Genomic DNA, 20,166 nt, shown 5'->3' with positions numbered 1-20,166 from the left:
AATAATATTTTAAAATTTGCATCAAAAATGATTTAGTCAATTAAAACTATAAGAAATAGATCACGTTAGACCAGCAGAATGTTGTGTTATTTTGAATGGGACGAAAAACAAAGGCCGGAAAATATTGAAAACGATTAATGAGAATAAGATTATTAAGTAGTTTATTTAAATATAACCCATCGAGAAACAACGTAACTGTATATTCCAAACGGAGACTATGGAGCAGAAAACTAGCCAAAAAGGACTAGAAGCACCTAGTTTACTCTTTAAGCAGTTCATGAAATTCATGAATCCACGGTCAAGGGGAGGTAATTAAATAATCACTCAAGTGTTTGATTCGAAGGTGTCTGTCAAAACAAACGTTGGAATGAGACTCGGCGGCAACCAATCAAATCACATTGTTTACAATATGGCGAAGAAGAGCAGAACGTGAGTAGGCCTACTCCAGAAAGCAGTCATTAGGGATTCCTGATGAAATTAAGGTATTCACATTTTGGCAATAACCATGAATTAATCGTCACATGTTTTATCTTCAGACTGGGTCGCTTAATATATTAAGACAAGTGCATTTTTTTTATAATTCTGCACATTCTGTATTCAAAATGCATATTATGTCAATTGACAGAAAATGTCACGCTTTCATTTTATCAAGATTTATGTTTTGTAATTTCAAGCGCTTAAATTGAAGCTGTGCAACTTATTCTTGACAGATAGCTGTCATTTTAAGTGTTGGCTTTAATCCTCAGCCCGTGATGATACGGTAATGTGTTTCACCTGTACGTTTGTAAATATTCGTGTCTAAACATGACACATAACAGACAATTTGATTGAATCTGTTGTTCAAGTAACACTCTGTTAACTGTAGATGTATCGTCCAATCTGAGCCATGCAATCCGACCCCTGTTTATAAATACAAGTGGTGCTCGGGAGTTGTACACCCAAGGAACACTTTTGATAAGGCCCACCACACTGCATAGAAGGCCTTACCTTTAAGGGAGTAGGATCTACCATGGGTCAATGGGCGTTTATTGTAGCCACTTGAAGATATTTGCTTTGTAAACAATGCATTTAAACAATGAACACTATCCGCTAACTTGTTTGTCTGAACTCTTTGGCAAGTCTTAACTGTATCGGCCTAGGGTATTTAATTCCAGTATTTCGTGTGGGTTCCCCATCGTAGAGCAGAACGAACATCATACAGTACACTACAAAGATTTTTATCTTATTCGAGCAGCCTGTAGGTCTAATGATATTCCAAGGAAGTCAATGAGGGAGATGTAATAGGAAGGATTTATTGAATTGAAGAGCATACTGGTACGCTTCAATTTACACTATTGTATGTTGACAGTGCTTATATATTTTGTATTATAGTTTTGTTCAGATTGACAAAAGTTCATTGGTACATTTTAACATTGTTTTGATATTTTTATCTTGCAGAAAAATCTTGATTATGGCTGCGAAATCCTGAAGGCACGCGCCATGGTTAAAAATTCCTTTAAATGCTACTTATATATATGGAACTGTGTTGAAACCCTTTGCCTGTTATCGCTGACATCAAAACTGTGAATGATGTCACGGTCAGTGATTCCACCATCAGCTTGTCCGTCCGGAGTGTCATCTCATCAGACTATTGACGTTTTAGAAGACAGACTTTCTGCTGCTGAGTTGGAGACGAGGGAGTTGATTGATCATTTGTCCGGCATGGGTTTTGGTCAGAATGTCCATCCTGCTGAACGGGACACAGACAGTCAGGATATAAAGATGAAAGAGCCCATTGCTCCGTACAAAGCAAGAATCGCAGATGTTGATATCTTGCATGACAGCTATGAAACCTTGGTATCAAGGGTTTGTAAAACAGAAAGTGCCATACAGACATTAAAGTTAAACTTGATAAACATACAGGGGCAGCAGGATTTACACCCCAAACTACACGATCAAACAGAGGATAAATATCAGATGTTGAAAGAGGCTTGTGAAAATGAACTTGGGAAATTACAACGTGAAACAGAGGATCTGCAAGAGGAACTTAAGCAGGAGACGGATGCCAAAAACAGGGCACATGAGGAAGTGAAGGAACTCAGATTGGCATTAGAGGAGGCGACCACCACAAGAGTAAGTAGTGCTTTTAGAATTATCTTTAATTAGAGGTTGAAATTCAGCTCTGCACTTCTCCAAAGGAACCTTTTCCTTCTATTTCTGCACACCAGAACTTATATTTTATATTGACTAAAGTCGTTTAATCATGAAACAGTCGGTGGAATGTTTTTCAAATTTACTGTAAATATACATAATTGTTTTCAAAGTGTCCTGGAAATTGCGCTGGATTCAAAATCATATCTCAAGTGATAAAAGGTAGAAAATAATTGTAAATTACAATACTACTTCTAATTCAACGCTTATTATATACACTCCCCTTCAAACATGGTATCAACCCATCTTGTTCCCTGCTTCAGACTGATTCTCCATCATTAAAATATTGCATTTTGTCCTGAACAGACGCAAATACAGTTTTAGAGTAATATTAAATCACTAATTAGTGAGTCATAAAACACTGTCAGATTAGTGTTTAGCCTAAAGTTCTAACTTACTGTCCAAACTGAAGCTATGAATCTCAGAATTAATGTTCAACTCAAAGGATTTATTCCAGTTGCTGTCAAACCTATATATCTCTCACTGTTAGACATTACTGTCTATCCTAAAGCTCTCACTGTCAGATAACTGTAACCATTACTGTCTATCCTAAAGCTCTCACTGTCAGATAACTGTAAACATTACTGTCTATCCTAAAGCTCTCACTGTCAGATAACTGTAACCATTACTGTCTATCCTAAAGCTCTCACTGTCAGATAACTGTAACCATTACTGTCTATCCTAAAGCTCTCACTGTCAGATAACTGTAACCATTACTGTCTATCCTAAAGCTCTCACTGTCAGATAACTGTAACCATTACTGTCTATCCTAAAGCTCTCACTGTCAGATAACTGTAACCATTACTGTCTATCCTAAAGCTCTCACTGTCAGATAACTGTAACCATTACTGTCTATCCTAAAGCTCTCACTGTCAGATAACTGTAACCATTACTGTCTATCCTAAAGCTCTCACTGTCAGATAACTGTAACCATTACTGTCTATCCTAAAGCTCTCACTGTCAGATAACTGTAACCATTACTGTCTATCCTAAAGCTCTCACTGTCAGATAACTGTAACCATTACTGTCTATCCTAAAGCTCTCACTGTCAGATAACTGTAACCATTACTGTCTATCCTAAAGCTCTCACTGTCAGATAACTGTAACCATTACTGTCTATCCTAAAGCTCTCACTGTCAGATAACTGTAACCATTACTGTCTATCCTAAAGCTCTCACTGTCAGATAACTGTAACCATTACTGTCTATCCTAAAGCTCTCACTGTCAGATAACTGTAACCATTACTGTCTATCCTAAAGCTCTCACTGTCAGATAACTGTAACCATTACTGTCTATCCTAAAGCTCTCACTGTCAGATAACTGTAACCATTACTGTCTATCCTAAAGCTCTCACTGTCAGATAACTGTAACCATTACTGTCTATCCTAAAGCTCTCACTGTCAGATAACTGTAACCATTACTGTCTATCCTAAAGCTCTCACTGTCAGATAACTGTAACCATTACTGTCTATCCTAAAGCTCTCACTGTCAGATAACTGTAACCATTACTGTCTATCCTAAAGCTCTCACTGTCAGATAACTGTAACCATTACTGTCTATCCTAAAGCTCTCACTGTCAGATAACTGTAACCATTACTGTCTATCCTAAAGCTCTCACTGTCAGATAACTGTAACCATTACTGTCTATCCTAAAGCTCTCACTGTCAGATAACTGTAACCATTACTGTCTATCCTAAAGCTCTCACTGTCAGATAACTGTAACCATTACTGTCTATCCTAAAGCTCTCACTGTCAGATAACTGTAACCATTACTGTCTATCCTAAAGCTCTCACTGTCAGATAACTGTAACCATTACTGTCTATCCTAAAGCTCTCACTGTCAGATAACTGTAACCATTACTGTCTATCCTAAAGCTCTCACTGTCAGATAACTGTAACCATTACTGTCTATCCTAAAGCTCTCACTGTCAGATAACTGTAACCATTACTGTCTATCCTAAAGCTCTCACTGTCAGATAACTGTAACCATTACTGTCTATCCTAAAGCTCTCACTGTCAGATAACTGTAACCATTACTGTCTATCCTAAAGCTCTCACTGTCAGATAACTGTAACCATTACTGTCTATCCTAAAGCTCTCACTGTCAGATAACTGTAACCATTACTGTCTATCCTAAAGCTCTCACTGTCAGATAACTGTAACCATTACTGTCTATCCTAAAGCTCTCACTGTCAGATAACTGTAACCATTACTGTCTATCCTAAAGCTCTCACTGTCAGATAACTGTAACCATTACTGTCTATCCTAAAGCTCTCACTGTCAGATAACTGTAACCATTACTGTCTATCCTAAAGCTCTCACTGTCAGATAACTGTAACCATTACTGTCTATCCTAAAGCTCTCACTGTCAGATAACTGTAACCATTACTGTCTATCCTAAAGCTCTCACTGTCAGATAACTGTAACCATTACTGTCTATCCTAAAGCTCTCACTGTCAGATAACTGTAACCATTACTGTCTATCCTAAAGCTCTCACTGTCAGATAACTGTAACCATTACTGTCTATCCTAAAGCTCTCACTGTCAGATAACTGTAACCATTACTGTCTATCCTAAAGCTCTCACTGTCAGATAACTGTAACCATTACTGTCTATCCTAAAGCTCTCACTGTCAGATAACTGTAACCATTACTGTCTATCCTAAAGCTCTCACTGTCAGATAACTGTAACCATTACTGTCTATCCTAAAGCTCTCACTGTCAGATAACTGTAACCATTACTGTCTATCCTAAAGCTCTCACTGTCAGATAACTGTAACCATTACTGTCTATCCTAAAGCTCTCACTGTCAGATAACTGTAAACATTACTGTCTATCATCCAGCTCTCGATCACTGTAAAACCACTACCCAGATAACTACCCAGCCTACACTAATTTATTCCTTTGTACATGTAATGTTCATATTTTTTTTTAAATTTTTGTTCATTGTTTAGAGTGTTTAGAATAGTTTAAATTTTATGATCGATCATTGCCATTGGTTAGTACTTACCATTAACTTACCAAAGATCAATTAAATAATTATTTTAAAGAATCACTACTTGAAATCCTCTATGATGGTGTTCCGCTCAGCTTTCAAAATTGAAAAACAATACCATGGAAGAATGAATCTGTATAGTCTCATAGTGGTCATGGGCAGACGTTAAAGTTAGTCAGTGATGATGCCAACGTAGCCGGTCAGAATATATAACACTACACTTCTGCTGTTTGATAGGCTTAAAGCCACGAAGCACTCTACTGAAAACTCCATAATACATCTAGCTACACACTGACACAATTATTCCAACTAAAATCAAACATGAATTCTGTAGTCGATTAATCAGTTGATTAACTTAATGATCCTGGCCAATATTAGTCAACAAAATCAATTAATCAGAACATCGTTGATTATATGTTTAAATTATCTTTAAAATTGTTATAAATGTTCATGATGAAATATGTATGAAGCGTGTACATACACAAGTACCAGGTATGACCAACAGATTGATCTTTGGAAGAATTTAGAAAAAACACCACCATATATATGCACAGTGTGTCAGCTACTTTTTTGGCTGTCTTCCCAGTTATACATATTGTGTACTATTTTATTGGGGGGTGTAAATTGCATACATGTGCATGTTCAATGATAGTGTATCTTATATATATCGGGATAGTGACACTTCATATATAATTCAATCTATATATATATGTATATGGTGATGGATCATGGACAAGCGTATATTGTTTTCTGAACAAATGTTTTGAATATCTATGCAGCTTTAAAGATGATATTAGCTAGTTTGTAATTATGATACATAATAATCATTACCTTGGTATGTAAATAAAAAAAAAATCAAACCAAATGTTAATGTTTAAAATGTATTACTGGAATACTGTGCTTTAAGGTGGCTCCACCCTTTGCAATTAGCCAGCAGAATTCAATGAAAGTTTCACATGATGGTTATGTCAATATGTAGATATAATTTTATGAAAATCTAAGCATTCCGATAAACTGGGGATTTTTTTGGTAAAAAATACTGAAAAATTGAATTTTTGTCAAATCCAACACTTTCACATCTTTTGAGTGTGTGGCATTGTTCAAAACTATTACAAAAATAAAATAATGAAAAGAAACATTGCTAACCAACCCTACAAATATTTCATTTATCATAAAATATCTACAACATGTTACAAAAAGCAATTTTTATTGAAATTGTATGGATAAAAGTTACTAAATACAAGCTAAAAGCAAACAGGACACATAGTTTCATACAAAAAGAGTGAAAAATTGAACCAAATACATACAAAATCTTTATAATTCATTTATTTTATATTTTACAATAATTTCGATCCTGATGAGAGTTGTCTACCTTGAAACAAATCGGAACTTTTTACAGAGGGATAGAATTTATACAACTTCTTTACTATACCAAAAACGACGGAAATAAATTAAATTATTATATTTAATTGTCATTTTACTGTCTTTTATGGAACAAAATTACTCTGAATCATGTACACTTTGAACATCATTCCATAGCCTGCTTACGCATGGTATATTTACATGTCAGGTACATATATATATGTAACCAGAGGCTATTGCATGGTATGCTGTTATCACGTGCATGCACTTACATTTTATAGGGGTCTTGATATTTTACAAACCACTATATTATATTTTCACAGAGTTATTGTAATTGCATTTGTGAAACGATTTATCTGACAGAGCCTACCTCGCTCGACAACAAAAGTCGTAGCAACCAAGAGCTTGTGAACTACTGTTACATTTAGCACGTGATACGTACAGGTGAGGTCGGTAAACAAAACACATCAGTCTGCATTCCATGCGCCTCATATACGACCTTCTTGAAGTTGTCTGATCTTATGTCAGTGTCTTCTCGTGAGTTAATTAATGTCTTTCTATCATAAGCTATATTTTAGAAGTACGTGTGATTACACATTTCTAAGTTAAGTCTCGATATCGGGTGTTGACATATCATCGTCACGCGCTTGTACTATTGTTTACCCAGTGTTACTATAATTTATACTACGGTAATGGAATGCCTGATACGCAATACCGAAATGACGACAGGAAAATACGAAAAGAAAAACATGTGTAATACGAAGGATGGGAAGTCCTTAAGAGCATAAATGTAGCTGCATTCCCCTTCAAAATTCTTGGTTCTTTTTTCCAATATTTGAGGAAATATAACACAATTTTTTTGGAAAGGAGATAATTCCTTGTACATTTCAATAGATTTCTTCCTGAATTTTCTTTTTCTTCAAATCCATAGTGCTGAATCGGCTGATCATGTTGTTTGATTTGTATCCTCAACTTCCTCTGTTGAAGTGTTTGAGTGAATGCCTGGATTCAAATTGATATCTTCAATTTTTTTTACTTATATGTGACCTGGAAACTATATATTACCTACTTGTTTTACCCACTGATTGATTTGGCCTTATAACATGTTTTAGAAATTAACAATTCCTGAGTATTATTTAGAAGTGAGTTTGATGGATTGACCTGGCCGCTTGACTTGTGAAAACGTGAACTCAAGTGGTAAAGATTTGATATCACAATTTCTTTTCAATCTTTTTAAAAAACATGAATAATTTTATCAAAATTAGCATAGAAATCAAATGTGTCGCCTTGTTAAAAAAATACATCTAAAGATATTAGATTCTGTAAGTGCTCATATGTCATACTAAAAAATGAAGGAACTTTGTGTTCAATATCTTCAGGAATAACCAGGCAATTGAAAATAAATCATCTTCCAGTATCTTCCACACCCTTTCTGTAACTTTTTCTAAGAGTATTAATCATAAGAAAGGTAAGGTTTTATCACCTGTGATTTTTGACCTATTGATCAACTCCACACGACAAAGGACAGAAAAGTAAATCAGGTAGTTAGAAAGGATAGAATAGATCTCTTAAGAAGATTAATGAAATAATAACTGCATATATATGACAATGACAAGAAAATGTCGGCCCCCAAGAGGAAGATTTTGACTGTCTTATCTGAGACTATTTAAACTGAAACACTCTTTACTCAATATTTGTTGTCCATTTATCTACTCTTTTTTTTTTCAAAAATTGTGACTTCTTTTAAGACTTGATTAAAGTAAAGGGAAACTAGTGTTTGGCTGATATATCCCTCAGATAGCAATGGGATATATATATATATATACTTTATGTTTTCTCATATAAATGACCTTGATAAATAACGTTATCTAATATAATAACTATAAGTAGCTCAAATTTTCTTGGGGGCCTCGGTGTCCAAGTGGTTAAGGCGTCCGACATTCTGCTACCAGTAGCCCTCCACCACTGGGTCTTGGGTTCAAGGTCTACGTGGGGCAGTCACCAGGTACGTAGGTTGTTGGTTTCCTCCACCACCAAAACCTGGCACATCCATAAATGACCATAGCTGTTAATAGGATGTAAAACACAAACAAACCAAACAAACAAGCATCTCTATAGATATAAATAGGTTACAATAGTATGATATTGTCAATTTATTTCTACTATTCAGTCCAATAAAATTATTTATATACTGATTATGCAATTGATCATAAATCAGTTTACTTCCAGTACTTCAGTTTAAAAACCCATATCATAGTTGATGATGATTGTAAACTATTTTCCCATTACTATTCTTGAGTTAGGCTGCTCCTATACTCTCTTGATTGATTGTGTTGAATATAATTAGGGCTTTTCACCAACTGGTGAAAAGACCTATTGTTTTTGTTATGATTCTTATTCCTCTTCCATACTTTTGTGGAGTCTGTATCTTTTGATTGGTAAAAGACAGGTTTATAGTCTTTTAAGTATGTTGTAGGCCAAGGTCTGAAGATGTTCAAGGAACATTTTCAAGAAGGTCAAAAATCCAATATGGCCTCCATGACGTCATACCTCAAAATCTTAAGATGGCCATAACTCAAAAACGGTTTAATTTACAGAATTGATGCAATTATATTATAGGCAGATAATCTTCAGGGTTAAGTTTTTGGTCAGTCCGTAATTTTGAAAAAAGGTCAAATAAAAAAGCTCGCTGTTGGGTCAAAGGTCACTATTTTTTTAAAACCATTAAATTTTCATTATTTTTGAAAAATTCTTCTATAGATCAATGTAGAATGATATTCCAATGAATTTGGTGTCTTTAGTTTTTCTGTAACATTTTCCGTTAACGTTGTATGCCATTTTGAAATATTTCCTTTGATCTGTTAAAATTTTCGCAATATTTTAAAACTTGTTTTACTCCAATATCAATGACAAATATTTCGTCTAGTTGTAACGGGAAAAGTTTCCCCAGTTGTCTTCTAACATTTGGTAACATTTTCAACTTCATCAAAAAAACAAAAGCCACCATGACGTCATACCTTAAAATCTTAAAATGGCTATAACGCAAAAACGGTTGAATTTACAGCCTTTATGCACAGATGTTATTTGTAGATAATCTTCAGGGCTAACTTTTTTTCATTGTATGTTATTACTTAATTGGTCAAATTAAAAAGTATTCATTTTTCTTTTTTTTTTAAAGAATTCTTCAATAGATCGATGAAGAATGTCATTCCGATGAATTTGATGTCTTTAGTTTTTCTGTAACATTTACCGTTAACGTTGTACACCATTTTGAATATTTCCTTTGATCTTTTAAAATGCTGACAATATGTTAAAACTTCAACGATCTTCTTCTCCAATTCTGCCATTGCAATATTAACCACAATTAATAAATATATTCCTCTAGGGACCCTTACAAACTTATGTTACTTTTTGGAGCAATTAATATTCCAAGATGGACGCCACAAACTCTGATTGGTTAACGGCCTATACCAATATATTTTGTTAACGATATCAAACACGAGGTTGATCTTTGGATATCATATAGAGATAGCCAAGGGCAAACTTTTTCTTTCATACTGTTGTCAACAAATGTCAACTTCCGGTTTACGGCAGGGGTCAAAGTTAAAATGCACTATATTGGGTACCAACCTTAAAAAAGTTACACAAGGTCTAGAGTCTTGATATTTATCATTAAAGATTCTGAGATGTCAGGGTATCAGGTTTGAAAAAATGGTTGACATTGATCAACTATCAAGGTCACAATCAAGGTCACAAATGTCAAATGTTTAAAACATTAAAATTACTTTTAATCAAGAATATTTCAAAAATTGTTCGATAGATTCACTTTACATTCAGGTAAGATGTGGACAACACAAATGTGCACATTTTTGGCAGAAAACATTTTGAGTTTACCAGGTCGAGTTTTGAGTTATTCAGGGGTCAAACTTCATGTGTGCTATTTCAAGATAATGACTTCTGAAATCTTCTTTACAGGGTCTAGAATCCTACTATTTGATACATAACACGGCGAGGTAATTGGCTATCAAGTTTGAAAATATGATTGACCTTGAATGACTCATGGTCACAGAGGTCATATATGTAAAAATATTGAAACCCCTTTTTCTGAATAACCAATAATTCCAGGGTAACGATGTGTGGCAAAGAAGCATGCTTGAATGAAGGGCTTTAAAGTGTGTGCAAATGAACGACCTTGACCTACTCTAAATATAATTTCAAAGGTGAAAGTCAAAAACCGTTTTCATTTTTGTGCGATTGTGAAGTGCTTTCAGTACTCTCAGTACTTAGATTTATATCAAGACATCTAATACATGCTGGTAATACTACATCGATTACTACGCACTCTCAATCTTAAAAGTGTGGACAGTTTACATCTCTACTGCAATGAGTAAACATCAGCCTTTCTTTGGCATGGCAAACCCAACCGATATAGACAAAAAGCTAGGTTCAATTCATCATCCTGATGTACATAGTGGATGGACTATATGACGACTTTTACGGACTACCTTCGTTAACAACTAAGCCCATTGGCTGCCTATATTTATCCATTATTTCTCTGACGTCATTTCGCACCCTGGGAATCCCACACTACTCAGTCAGCTACTGTAGACTTGCACAGGTTATTATTAGAAGGCCAAATCAGTCCTTACAGTGAAAAGCCCGTCAAATTGTTAGCCAACAATTTCTAGTTATAACATGTAATTGGTCAAAACACCTAACAGTAATTCCCTTTGAGGTTGAATATATATGTACATGTACCCCAAATGGGTTATAGTTAGGACAGGTTTGCTGGCAGATAGCTAGAGGGAAGCCAGATTGAGAATTATGGTACTTGTACAGTGTATACCGTACATGTGTATCCAGCAAAAAGCCTATTTCTGGTGATAAGCCAATCAAAATCTTTTGAAGTTGATAAGAAATGTCAGCATTTAAATGTCATTTCATTTTCCTGCTAGCCCATCCCTCTACTTTGAGTCATAGATTATATCTCTTGGCTCCCTGGGCTCAATGCAGGATAAATATGGTAGCTTATATAATTAATGTGTGGTTACTCAGATATTTGGGAGGGGGTTAACATTCTTTTAAATTGGAGGAGGGACACCCATTAAGAACTTAAGAGTACAACAATAAATTTCTTAAATAAAAGTAACCCTATGAAGTGCTGTACTATTATAACTAAGATATCAGCAAATTCAGATCAATATTTGAATAAGTCTGAAAAGCCCTTTTCATTTACAACACTTATTCCATGTCGAGGTTTCTTGACAAAGTAAAAGATTTGTTATATTTGAGGAATATTTAGAATTTTAATATACTGTGCTTTGATTGTCCCATGTTGATGGTCAGTGCTGTATTTCCTTCTGTCTGTAGGCAGAGGCTGCAGTGTCTGCAGAAGAGATGTTGACAGGGAAGCAGAAGATGCAAAGAAAAATGTCCGACATCAAAGAGGACTTAGAGAGAGAGAAGAGTATACGCTGCAGCCTTGAAGAGTCCCACAACACTCTGCTAGGTCGAGTGAGGGAGATGGAGAGTATAGTGGAATCGGAACGAAATGAGGTAAGATATCTCCCATAAAACTTTCTTTCACCTTTGAACAACCCCAATGGTATTCAAATAGATATTTTGAATTTAAAAAAAAAAAAATCTGCAGCTGTCCTGCTTAGTAATGTATGCTTTCAGCTTCTCGGTCTGTTGTTTTGATCTGAACATTGTTTAGGGTATAATATTGAGTGCAACATGACAATACTGTGTATTGTTTATCCTATCTTTTATGAAACTAATACTTTGGTCTCTATTTATGTATCGCTATCAAGATATCATTACTCCCTTTAGTTATAAGCCAATAACAAGTCTTGATGAAGGTTGTGATGTGTAGAAATGCAAGTTTAGTTTGAACTTTCTAATGATATATAGATCTAGTCAGCATTCCTATGTTACACACTAGTTGGGGCCCGTATTCATGAAACCGTTCTCATGCTCAAGCATGGATGTTGTGCTTAAGCCTAATTTCTTGTTAAGTTTATAAATTAAAGATAAATTTTTATTTTGTCAATGTTTTTTTTTGGGGGGGGGGGGGGGGGGATGAAGAGACTTGGAGCGAAATACTGTTTTCAATGTTTTCATTTTACATTTTGATCGTTTGACATGATTTAAGTGAGTTACAAGAAATTTGATTTGAGCACAACTCTGTGCTTGAGCATGAGAACGGTTTCATGAGTATTGGCCCTGTACTAAGAGGCCAATGTAAATGTTCTTCGTGTTAGTGATGTCACTGTGAATTGAACCTGTGTGGTCTTTTAATGCAGGTTTGATGGTGTTGCTTTTAGCTTAGAAGCGACGGTAACCATGGTTCAACTTAAACTGGAATTCTTAAGGCAGCATTGTACAGTGTCTTTTTAGGATACAGTAGACATATTGCTTAGTAACAGCTAGCATAGCATGCATATTTCCCCAAAAATAATTCCTTATTGCAAACTTTGTTAAGCATCCTAGTGCCATGGCCAACTCTCCCTATTTAGGCGGGAAACTCAGATGTAATGATTTCATCAGAGAGAACAACTCAAAATATGTCATTTTAAAGGGTCAATTTTTGTCTACGGAGGTATATACACACACTTTATCTATGTTTTACTTTGAGCATGCTAAATCTGCCCCATGGAAATTCAAAAGGTTGGCAAGTGTGGGTTAGTTTTAATTGATGAGATATATATTTCCTAATCTATGAAATAACACATATTTTCCTATTGAAAAGACACATACTGATTCCTTTTGAAAACAGAAAAATAAATCTTTGATGAGTAGTTTCATTTTTTTGGGGAAATAAAAACAGAATGAAAGGAAGACCTTCATCTGTAACGTAAACTGGTTCTGGTGATACATATTGCTATAGGACATACAGTGTAAATGTGTCTTTCTCAGATTGCTATACATACAGTGGAAATGTGTCTTTCCCAAGTTGCTATAGGACATAACGTATAAATGTGTCTTTCCCCGATTGCTATAGGACATGCAGTGTAAATGTGTCATTCCCAGATTGCTATCACTAAAGTGTAAATGTGTCTATCCCAGATTGCTATCCAGACAGTGTAAATGTGTCATTCTCAGATGGCTATATATGCAGTGTAAATGTGTCATTCTCAGATGGCTATATATGGAGTGTAAATGTGTCTTCCTCAGATTGCTATAGGATATACAGTGTAAATGTGTATTTCCCAGATTGCTATATGACATACAGTGTAAATGTATCTTTCCCAGATTGCTATAGGACATACAGTGTAAATGTGTCTTTCCCAGATTGCTATCCATACAGTGTAAATGTGTCATTCTCAGATGGCTATATATGCAGTGTAAATGTGTCTTTCTCAGATTGCTATAGGACATACAGTGTAAATGTGTCTTTCCCAGATTGCTTTACATACAGTGTAAATGTGTCTTTCCCAGATTGCTCTCCATACAGTGTAAATGTGTCATTCTCAGATGGCTATATATGGAGTGTAAATGTGTCTTTCTCAGATTGCTATAGGACATAAAGTGTAAATGTGTCTTTCCCAGATTGCTATAGGAAATACAGTGTAAATGTGTCTTTCCCAGATTGCTATCCATACAGTGTAAATGTGTCATTCTCAGATGGCTATATATGCAGGGTAAATGTGTCTTTCTCAGATTGCTATAGGACATACAGTGTAAATGTGTCTTTCCCAGATTGCTATACATACAGTGTAAATGTATCTTTCCCAGATTGCTATACATACAGTGTAAATGTGTCTTTCTCAGATTGCTATATATATAGTGTAAATGTGTCTTTCTCAGATTGCTATACATACAGTGTAAATGTATCTTTCCCAGATTGCTATACATACAGTGTAAATGTCTTTCCCAGATTGTAATGTGAAAATTGCTAATCATTTCACCTTTTCATAAACATACATTAATCATGTATAATGATTATCCTTCTACACATTAAATTCAAATTTCTATACATGTCTCTAAATCAGGCGTGTACAAGTTTACACTGGGGGTCTGGCGTTCCTATACCGGTGTTAGTACGTGTTTATAGGAGGTGCTGTTGTTTGGAGTTGGTTGTTTGGATGGCTGGGTTAGTTCTAGTGGACGTTTTCTGTGGTAGAGCTGTCTATAGGAGGTATCAGAGTGTGCTCATCCATAGTTTAACCTATTTAAGTTACTTAAATACCCCGTATAGAGCTGTCAATTCAACGTGATCGCCTTGATAAAGTTTATTCAAATGGTAATGTTATAAGATTTAGTAATGGCGCACATGGCTAAATGTCCTGTACAACTTGTATATTTTATAGTTTACATATCTTTTAGTGTAAAGAGTAGATTGAAAATTTTAGTAAGTGATTTCAGAATCACAGTAAATATAGGTTCATATTTCAACCAAAAGATATGATTAATTAGAAAACTCTTACAGAGGGCTTACAACTTTATGCAAACATTTTTAATTTCTTAATCATACGGCTATTTCGTCAATGTATGTTGTTTTGATCTAATCATTATATATCTATATCTATTAAAGTAATACTGGGGTTGTACATATTAGTTACTCTAATAAAAAGACCTCAACGTCTAAAAATAGTTATATCATAGAATTTTGATGAAATTTCATTTACAACTAACCAATCAAACACTTTCATATATTCAGTAATGAATTTTAAACAGATACATACATAGCATCAAAATAGGATATAAGGATTTATTGGAGTTAGAAATGAATATACCTGAAAAAAGATACAAAGAGAAAAGATGGAAAAGGGGAAAGTTCATTTAACAGGGGGTCCTTTTGAATGATTAGGTATTAAAACATTTAACTTATAGGGGGAAAACACAAACATTTTAACCTTGAAAATAGACATACAGCTTGAAAATAAATTCATGTTTGTTCAGAGAAAATGAGGTTTATGATTATTAGCATGTTCATTAAAGTTTTTTACAAAGTGAATTTGAAGTTCTAAAAAGTTACCATTATAGTAATGAATGCGCCAGCTTGTGGAGAATTAATCCTTGTGTATATTGGACCAGTCAAATGAAAGATTTCTTAATTAGGGAATGGTAAATAGAATCAATACAACCCATGTACTTGTATTTGGACAACCAATAAAGGATCTGTACTGTGTCGATTTTGAGAATGAATTGCCATTCATCTGACTAATGCGTTAACATATTTACCAACCTGATTTGATGAAAATGACTTACAAAAATATTGTGATTTTAAAATAAAGCAAAGATAACCTTTAACACTGTAGACAAACTGGAAAATACGGTAACTGGTTTGCCTGGCTGTTTAACAAACAATGGCCTTTAATAATTTTTTCGTTTCAACATCAATTGACAATAACATAGAACACACTTTGACACATGTAACTAAATAATGACAAATTGAAGAAACTTTGAAACTTGAAAAATGGGGTAACGTGTTGACTTATTCCTTGGCTTTCAAAAAATATTTTCGTTTCTTTAATAAGTGAGATAACCTCCGACCCCTGAATTGTATTGAAATTGGGTTGCCTTAGGTGTTGGAGGTAATCCCATGGATTACTTTAGTAAGCCAGTAATGGCCCAATATTTGTTCAAGTCGAGAGCTTGGCTTTTGTCATATCAAGTCGGCACTTGTGTGGCTCAGAGATGACACTTAGTAGAAGAGACTGTTGTGTAGCTCAAAATAATTGTAGTACATCTCTATCACATTTTTTGTGTTTTTGTTTGACTTTTGTTGGTTAAGGCTTTAAAATTTCTGTGTAGTGTTTATAAATGCATAGTGTACATGTCTGTACTTATATTTGATTTTGCTTAACATTGCACATTATGTAGTGGTCTTGTTAGGATGCATATAGATAAAGACAAGACAATGTTATCTGATTTAATAAAGGGATATCATATTTCATTTGATTTATGAAAATCTAAAAGTTAGAATTCACTTATATTATAGCCTGAAGGAGGCCACAGTTTAATATACATGTACCACAGCATACTACAAGTCATTTAAATTCTGCAGACTTTTATTGGCACTCTTTATGGCCAAAATTTGGCTCCATTCCCCATGGGAGTAAGTTAATTTTTTTTTATAGCTAATCTGATTAAAGAAATCTCTGATCTATATTTAGCAAGAAAAAAATATATCTTTGTACATCAGAACATAACTATACATTACAGGTTTTTGGTAAGCAAACTTCTGATGAAATTTACTTTTTGGAAATTACTTTACAGCAGCTATATGAGCTTGGTATCTGGATGGTGGATCTATACAGACCAGTACACTTCAGATTTAAGTAGTTGTAACACATGTTAAAGTTATTTCGCCTGATGTAACCTTGCCATTCCATGATACAGATGTTTTGGCTGAAGTTACACATAATACATGCTTTGTGTCACCAGCAAAACTCAATTTGCATCCATATAATCACAATCTACGTTGCCAAATCACAATATGCCTTAGAGTTCCCCCTTATATAAGTTATATAAGTACAAACCTGGTATATATTAGTTACATGTACATCAATATCCTTTTCCATGAACTAATCTCTAATGCATTTGTGAGGAATATTGGCTTAAGAATATTGAAATTGATATTCAGTATATAGTAGGGTTGTCAACAGTAGTTAGCTGGTTGGGAAATCATAACCAGTTACCAAATTAATCACTGAATGGTCCGACATTTATTCAAATGATCTATCGATGAGAACAAAATCAGATTTATTTTGATTATAAAAACAGTGTTCAGACTTTGTTTTTGTACTCCAATGTAAAGATTGACATTTGTTGTTGTTTATTATTTGATTAACAAGTTGACCAATAACCTTTTACTTGCTCCGAAGATTATTTGAGAACCAGTTACTAAAGGTCGTCCAGTTTGACAACTCTAGTACGTGTGTATACAGTGTAGGAAATATATAGTCAAAGTATTTCTAATAGATTTTATGTAGTGATTTACAACTATAAAGCTTGCAGTCATTACATGTACATCTGACATTGAACCAATACATGTACAGACTGCATACAATTTAAATGACAAAATTCTTAATGTTTATTTGATGGTAGGACAATGTCCTTCTTCTCATTCTCTTGTTATCCTTTTTTGAAAATCTTTAGGTTTCATCTAGGAATTTGATAAAAGATCCAATAAATCACATTTCAGATATATATCAGTTCAGAAACAAGTTAATGATAGTAAAGAACCGTAAATGAACATGTTTGTAGTACAGTATAAACACCCTGGTAATACAGTTATTACCTCCATCTGAGGTCAATGCATGTTTAACTGAATATATCCAGTCTGAGATCATATATATTTGCAGACTCCCCAGTACAGTGTATATAATACAATTATTGTCCCTATCTGAGATGAGTGTGTGTTTTACTGTAAACTAGCTGAGGATGCAGTCAAAGATCATATACCTGCTACATGTTTATATTTCAGGTCCTTTTTTTCAGGCTAATGAAACAATGAAGTTGTATTGGTCAAATGTTTTAAGGCTGTACTCATTACATTGCTCCAATTTTATCATTATGTCTATGAGTCATTTTATATATACTGATACAAGTGTATACTGTATACAAGTATATACTGATACGAGTATATACTGATACAAGTATATACTGTATACAAGTATATATACTGTATACAAGTATATATACTGTATACAAGTATATACTGTATACAAGTATATACTGTATACAAGTATATTTACTGTATTCAAGTATATACTGATACAGGTGTATACTGTATACAAGTATATATACTGTATTCAAGTGTATACTGTATACAAGTATATACTGTATACAAGTGTATACTGTATTCAAGTGTATACTGTATACAAGTATATATACTTATACAAGTGTATACTGTATACAAGTATATACTGATACAAGTATATACTGATATACTGATACAAGTACATACTGATACAAGTATATACTGATATACTGATACAAGTGTATACTGTATACAAGTATATACTGATATACTGATACAAGTATATACTGATATACTGATACAAGTATATACTGATACAAGGAAACTTTCACCCTGTCAGATATTCACCTTTCACTGGTAAAATCTATATTCACTCAGTGTATTTCTCCCCTTCACATGAAATTACAATATACAGTAAATAGTGTACAAATATTTGTTGTTATTTTTAATTTGCCGTTATTACTGAAGGGGAAAAAGGCGAAACTCAAACTGCATAAAACATGTCCCAGTATACAGTCCATAGTTATGACTACAAGCATATGCTGTTTTTCCATGAAACAGTTCTACTTCATCAGTATCTTACATTATAATGATGAAAAAGTAATACACATATAAAACTATGGTGGCGATTTTTGCGATTTTGTTGTTTCCCTTTTTCGCCCTTGGAAGACGAGATTCAGTAACTTTCAATTCTGTTGTTTTGTCTTTTCGGGCATGAAGAGGTAACGAGAGTTAAAAGTGTATTAATTAGTGTCTGTTTAGAGCGAAAAGTCAAAACAACAAGAATAAAGACAATTTAATTCTTGTCTTAACGGGGCTAAAGAAATTAAACATGAAGATTTTAAGTTTTTAAATTCCTGTTTATTGGCCCCAACAATGAAATGGTACACGTCAGCCACCGTGTAAAACAGTTAACATTACAACCTATGATAAAAACCAAGTCACACCAATAACAATGAAATGGTACACGTCAGCCACTGTATGAAACAGTTAACATTACAACCTATGATAAAAACCAAGTGACACCAATAACAATGAAATTGTACACGTCAGCCACCGTATGAAACAGTTAACATTACAATCTATGATAAAAACCAAGTGACACTAATAACAATGAAATGGTATACGTCAGCCACCGTATAAAACAGTTAACATTACAACCTATGATAAAAACCAAATGACACCAATAACAATGAAATGGTACACGTCAGCCACCGTATAAAACAGTTAACATTACAACCTATGATAAAAACCAAGTGACACCAATAACAATGAAATGGTACACGTCAGCCACCGTATAAAACAGTTAACATTACAACCTATGATAAAAACCAAGTGACACCAATAACAATGAAATGGTACACGTCAGCCACCGTATAAAACAGTTAACATTACAACCTATGATAAAAACCAAGTGACACCAATAACAATGAAATGGTACACGTCAGCCACCGTATAAAACAGTTAACATTACAACCTATGATAAAAACCAAGTGACACCAATAACAATGAAATGGTACACGTCAGCCACCGTATAAAACAGTTAACATTACAACCTATGATAAAAACCAAGTGACACCAATAACAATGAAATGGTACACGTCAGCCACCGTATAAAACAGTTAACATTACAACCTATGATAAAAACCAAGTGACACCAATAACAATGAAATGGTACACGTCAGCCACCGTATAAAACAGTTAACATTACAACCTATGATAAAAACCAAGTGACACCAATAACAATGAAATGGTACACGTCAGCCACCGTATAAAACAGTTAACATTACAACCTATGATAAAAACCAAGTGACACCAATAACAATGAAATGGTACACGTCAGCCACCGTATAAAACAGTTAACATTACAACCTATGATAAAAACCAAGTGACACCAATAACAATGAAAT

The 20,166-nt window shown here is 34.1% G+C and overlaps 1 protein-coding gene across 8 annotated transcripts in view; it reads left to right on the top strand.

Moving 5' to 3' along the window:
- The first annotated feature begins 400 nt into the window (after positions 1–400).
- Positions 401–20,166, top strand: part of LOC110460714 (coiled-coil domain-containing protein 150-like) — a 61,907-nt gene continuing 42,141 nt past the window's right edge. For 7 of the 8 annotated variants that reach the window (XM_021513817.1, XM_021513828.1, XM_021513845.1 and 4 more), the window contains exons 1-3: positions 401–482; positions 1,438–2,112; positions 11,917–12,102. In XM_021513817.1, coding sequence (XP_021369492.1) covers positions 1,567–2,112; positions 11,917–12,102 — 732 coding nt within the window. In that variant the 5' untranslated portion in view covers positions 401–482; positions 1,438–1,566. Of the gene's footprint in view, positions 483–990; positions 1,315–1,437; positions 2,113–11,916; positions 12,103–20,166 lie in introns of those variants that run through there. The other variant, XM_021513789.1, reaches the window with a different exon arrangement.

Source organism: Mizuhopecten yessoensis, unplaced genomic scaffold, assembly GCF_002113885.1.
Source record: "Mizuhopecten yessoensis strain PY_sf001 unplaced genomic scaffold, ASM211388v2 scaffold1379, whole genome shotgun sequence".
Taxonomy (NCBI): domain Eukaryota; kingdom Metazoa; phylum Mollusca; class Bivalvia; order Pectinida; family Pectinidae; genus Mizuhopecten; species Mizuhopecten yessoensis.
Note: the sequence above shows the minus strand (reverse complement) of the source record. Positions and strands in the feature narration are given on the sequence as shown.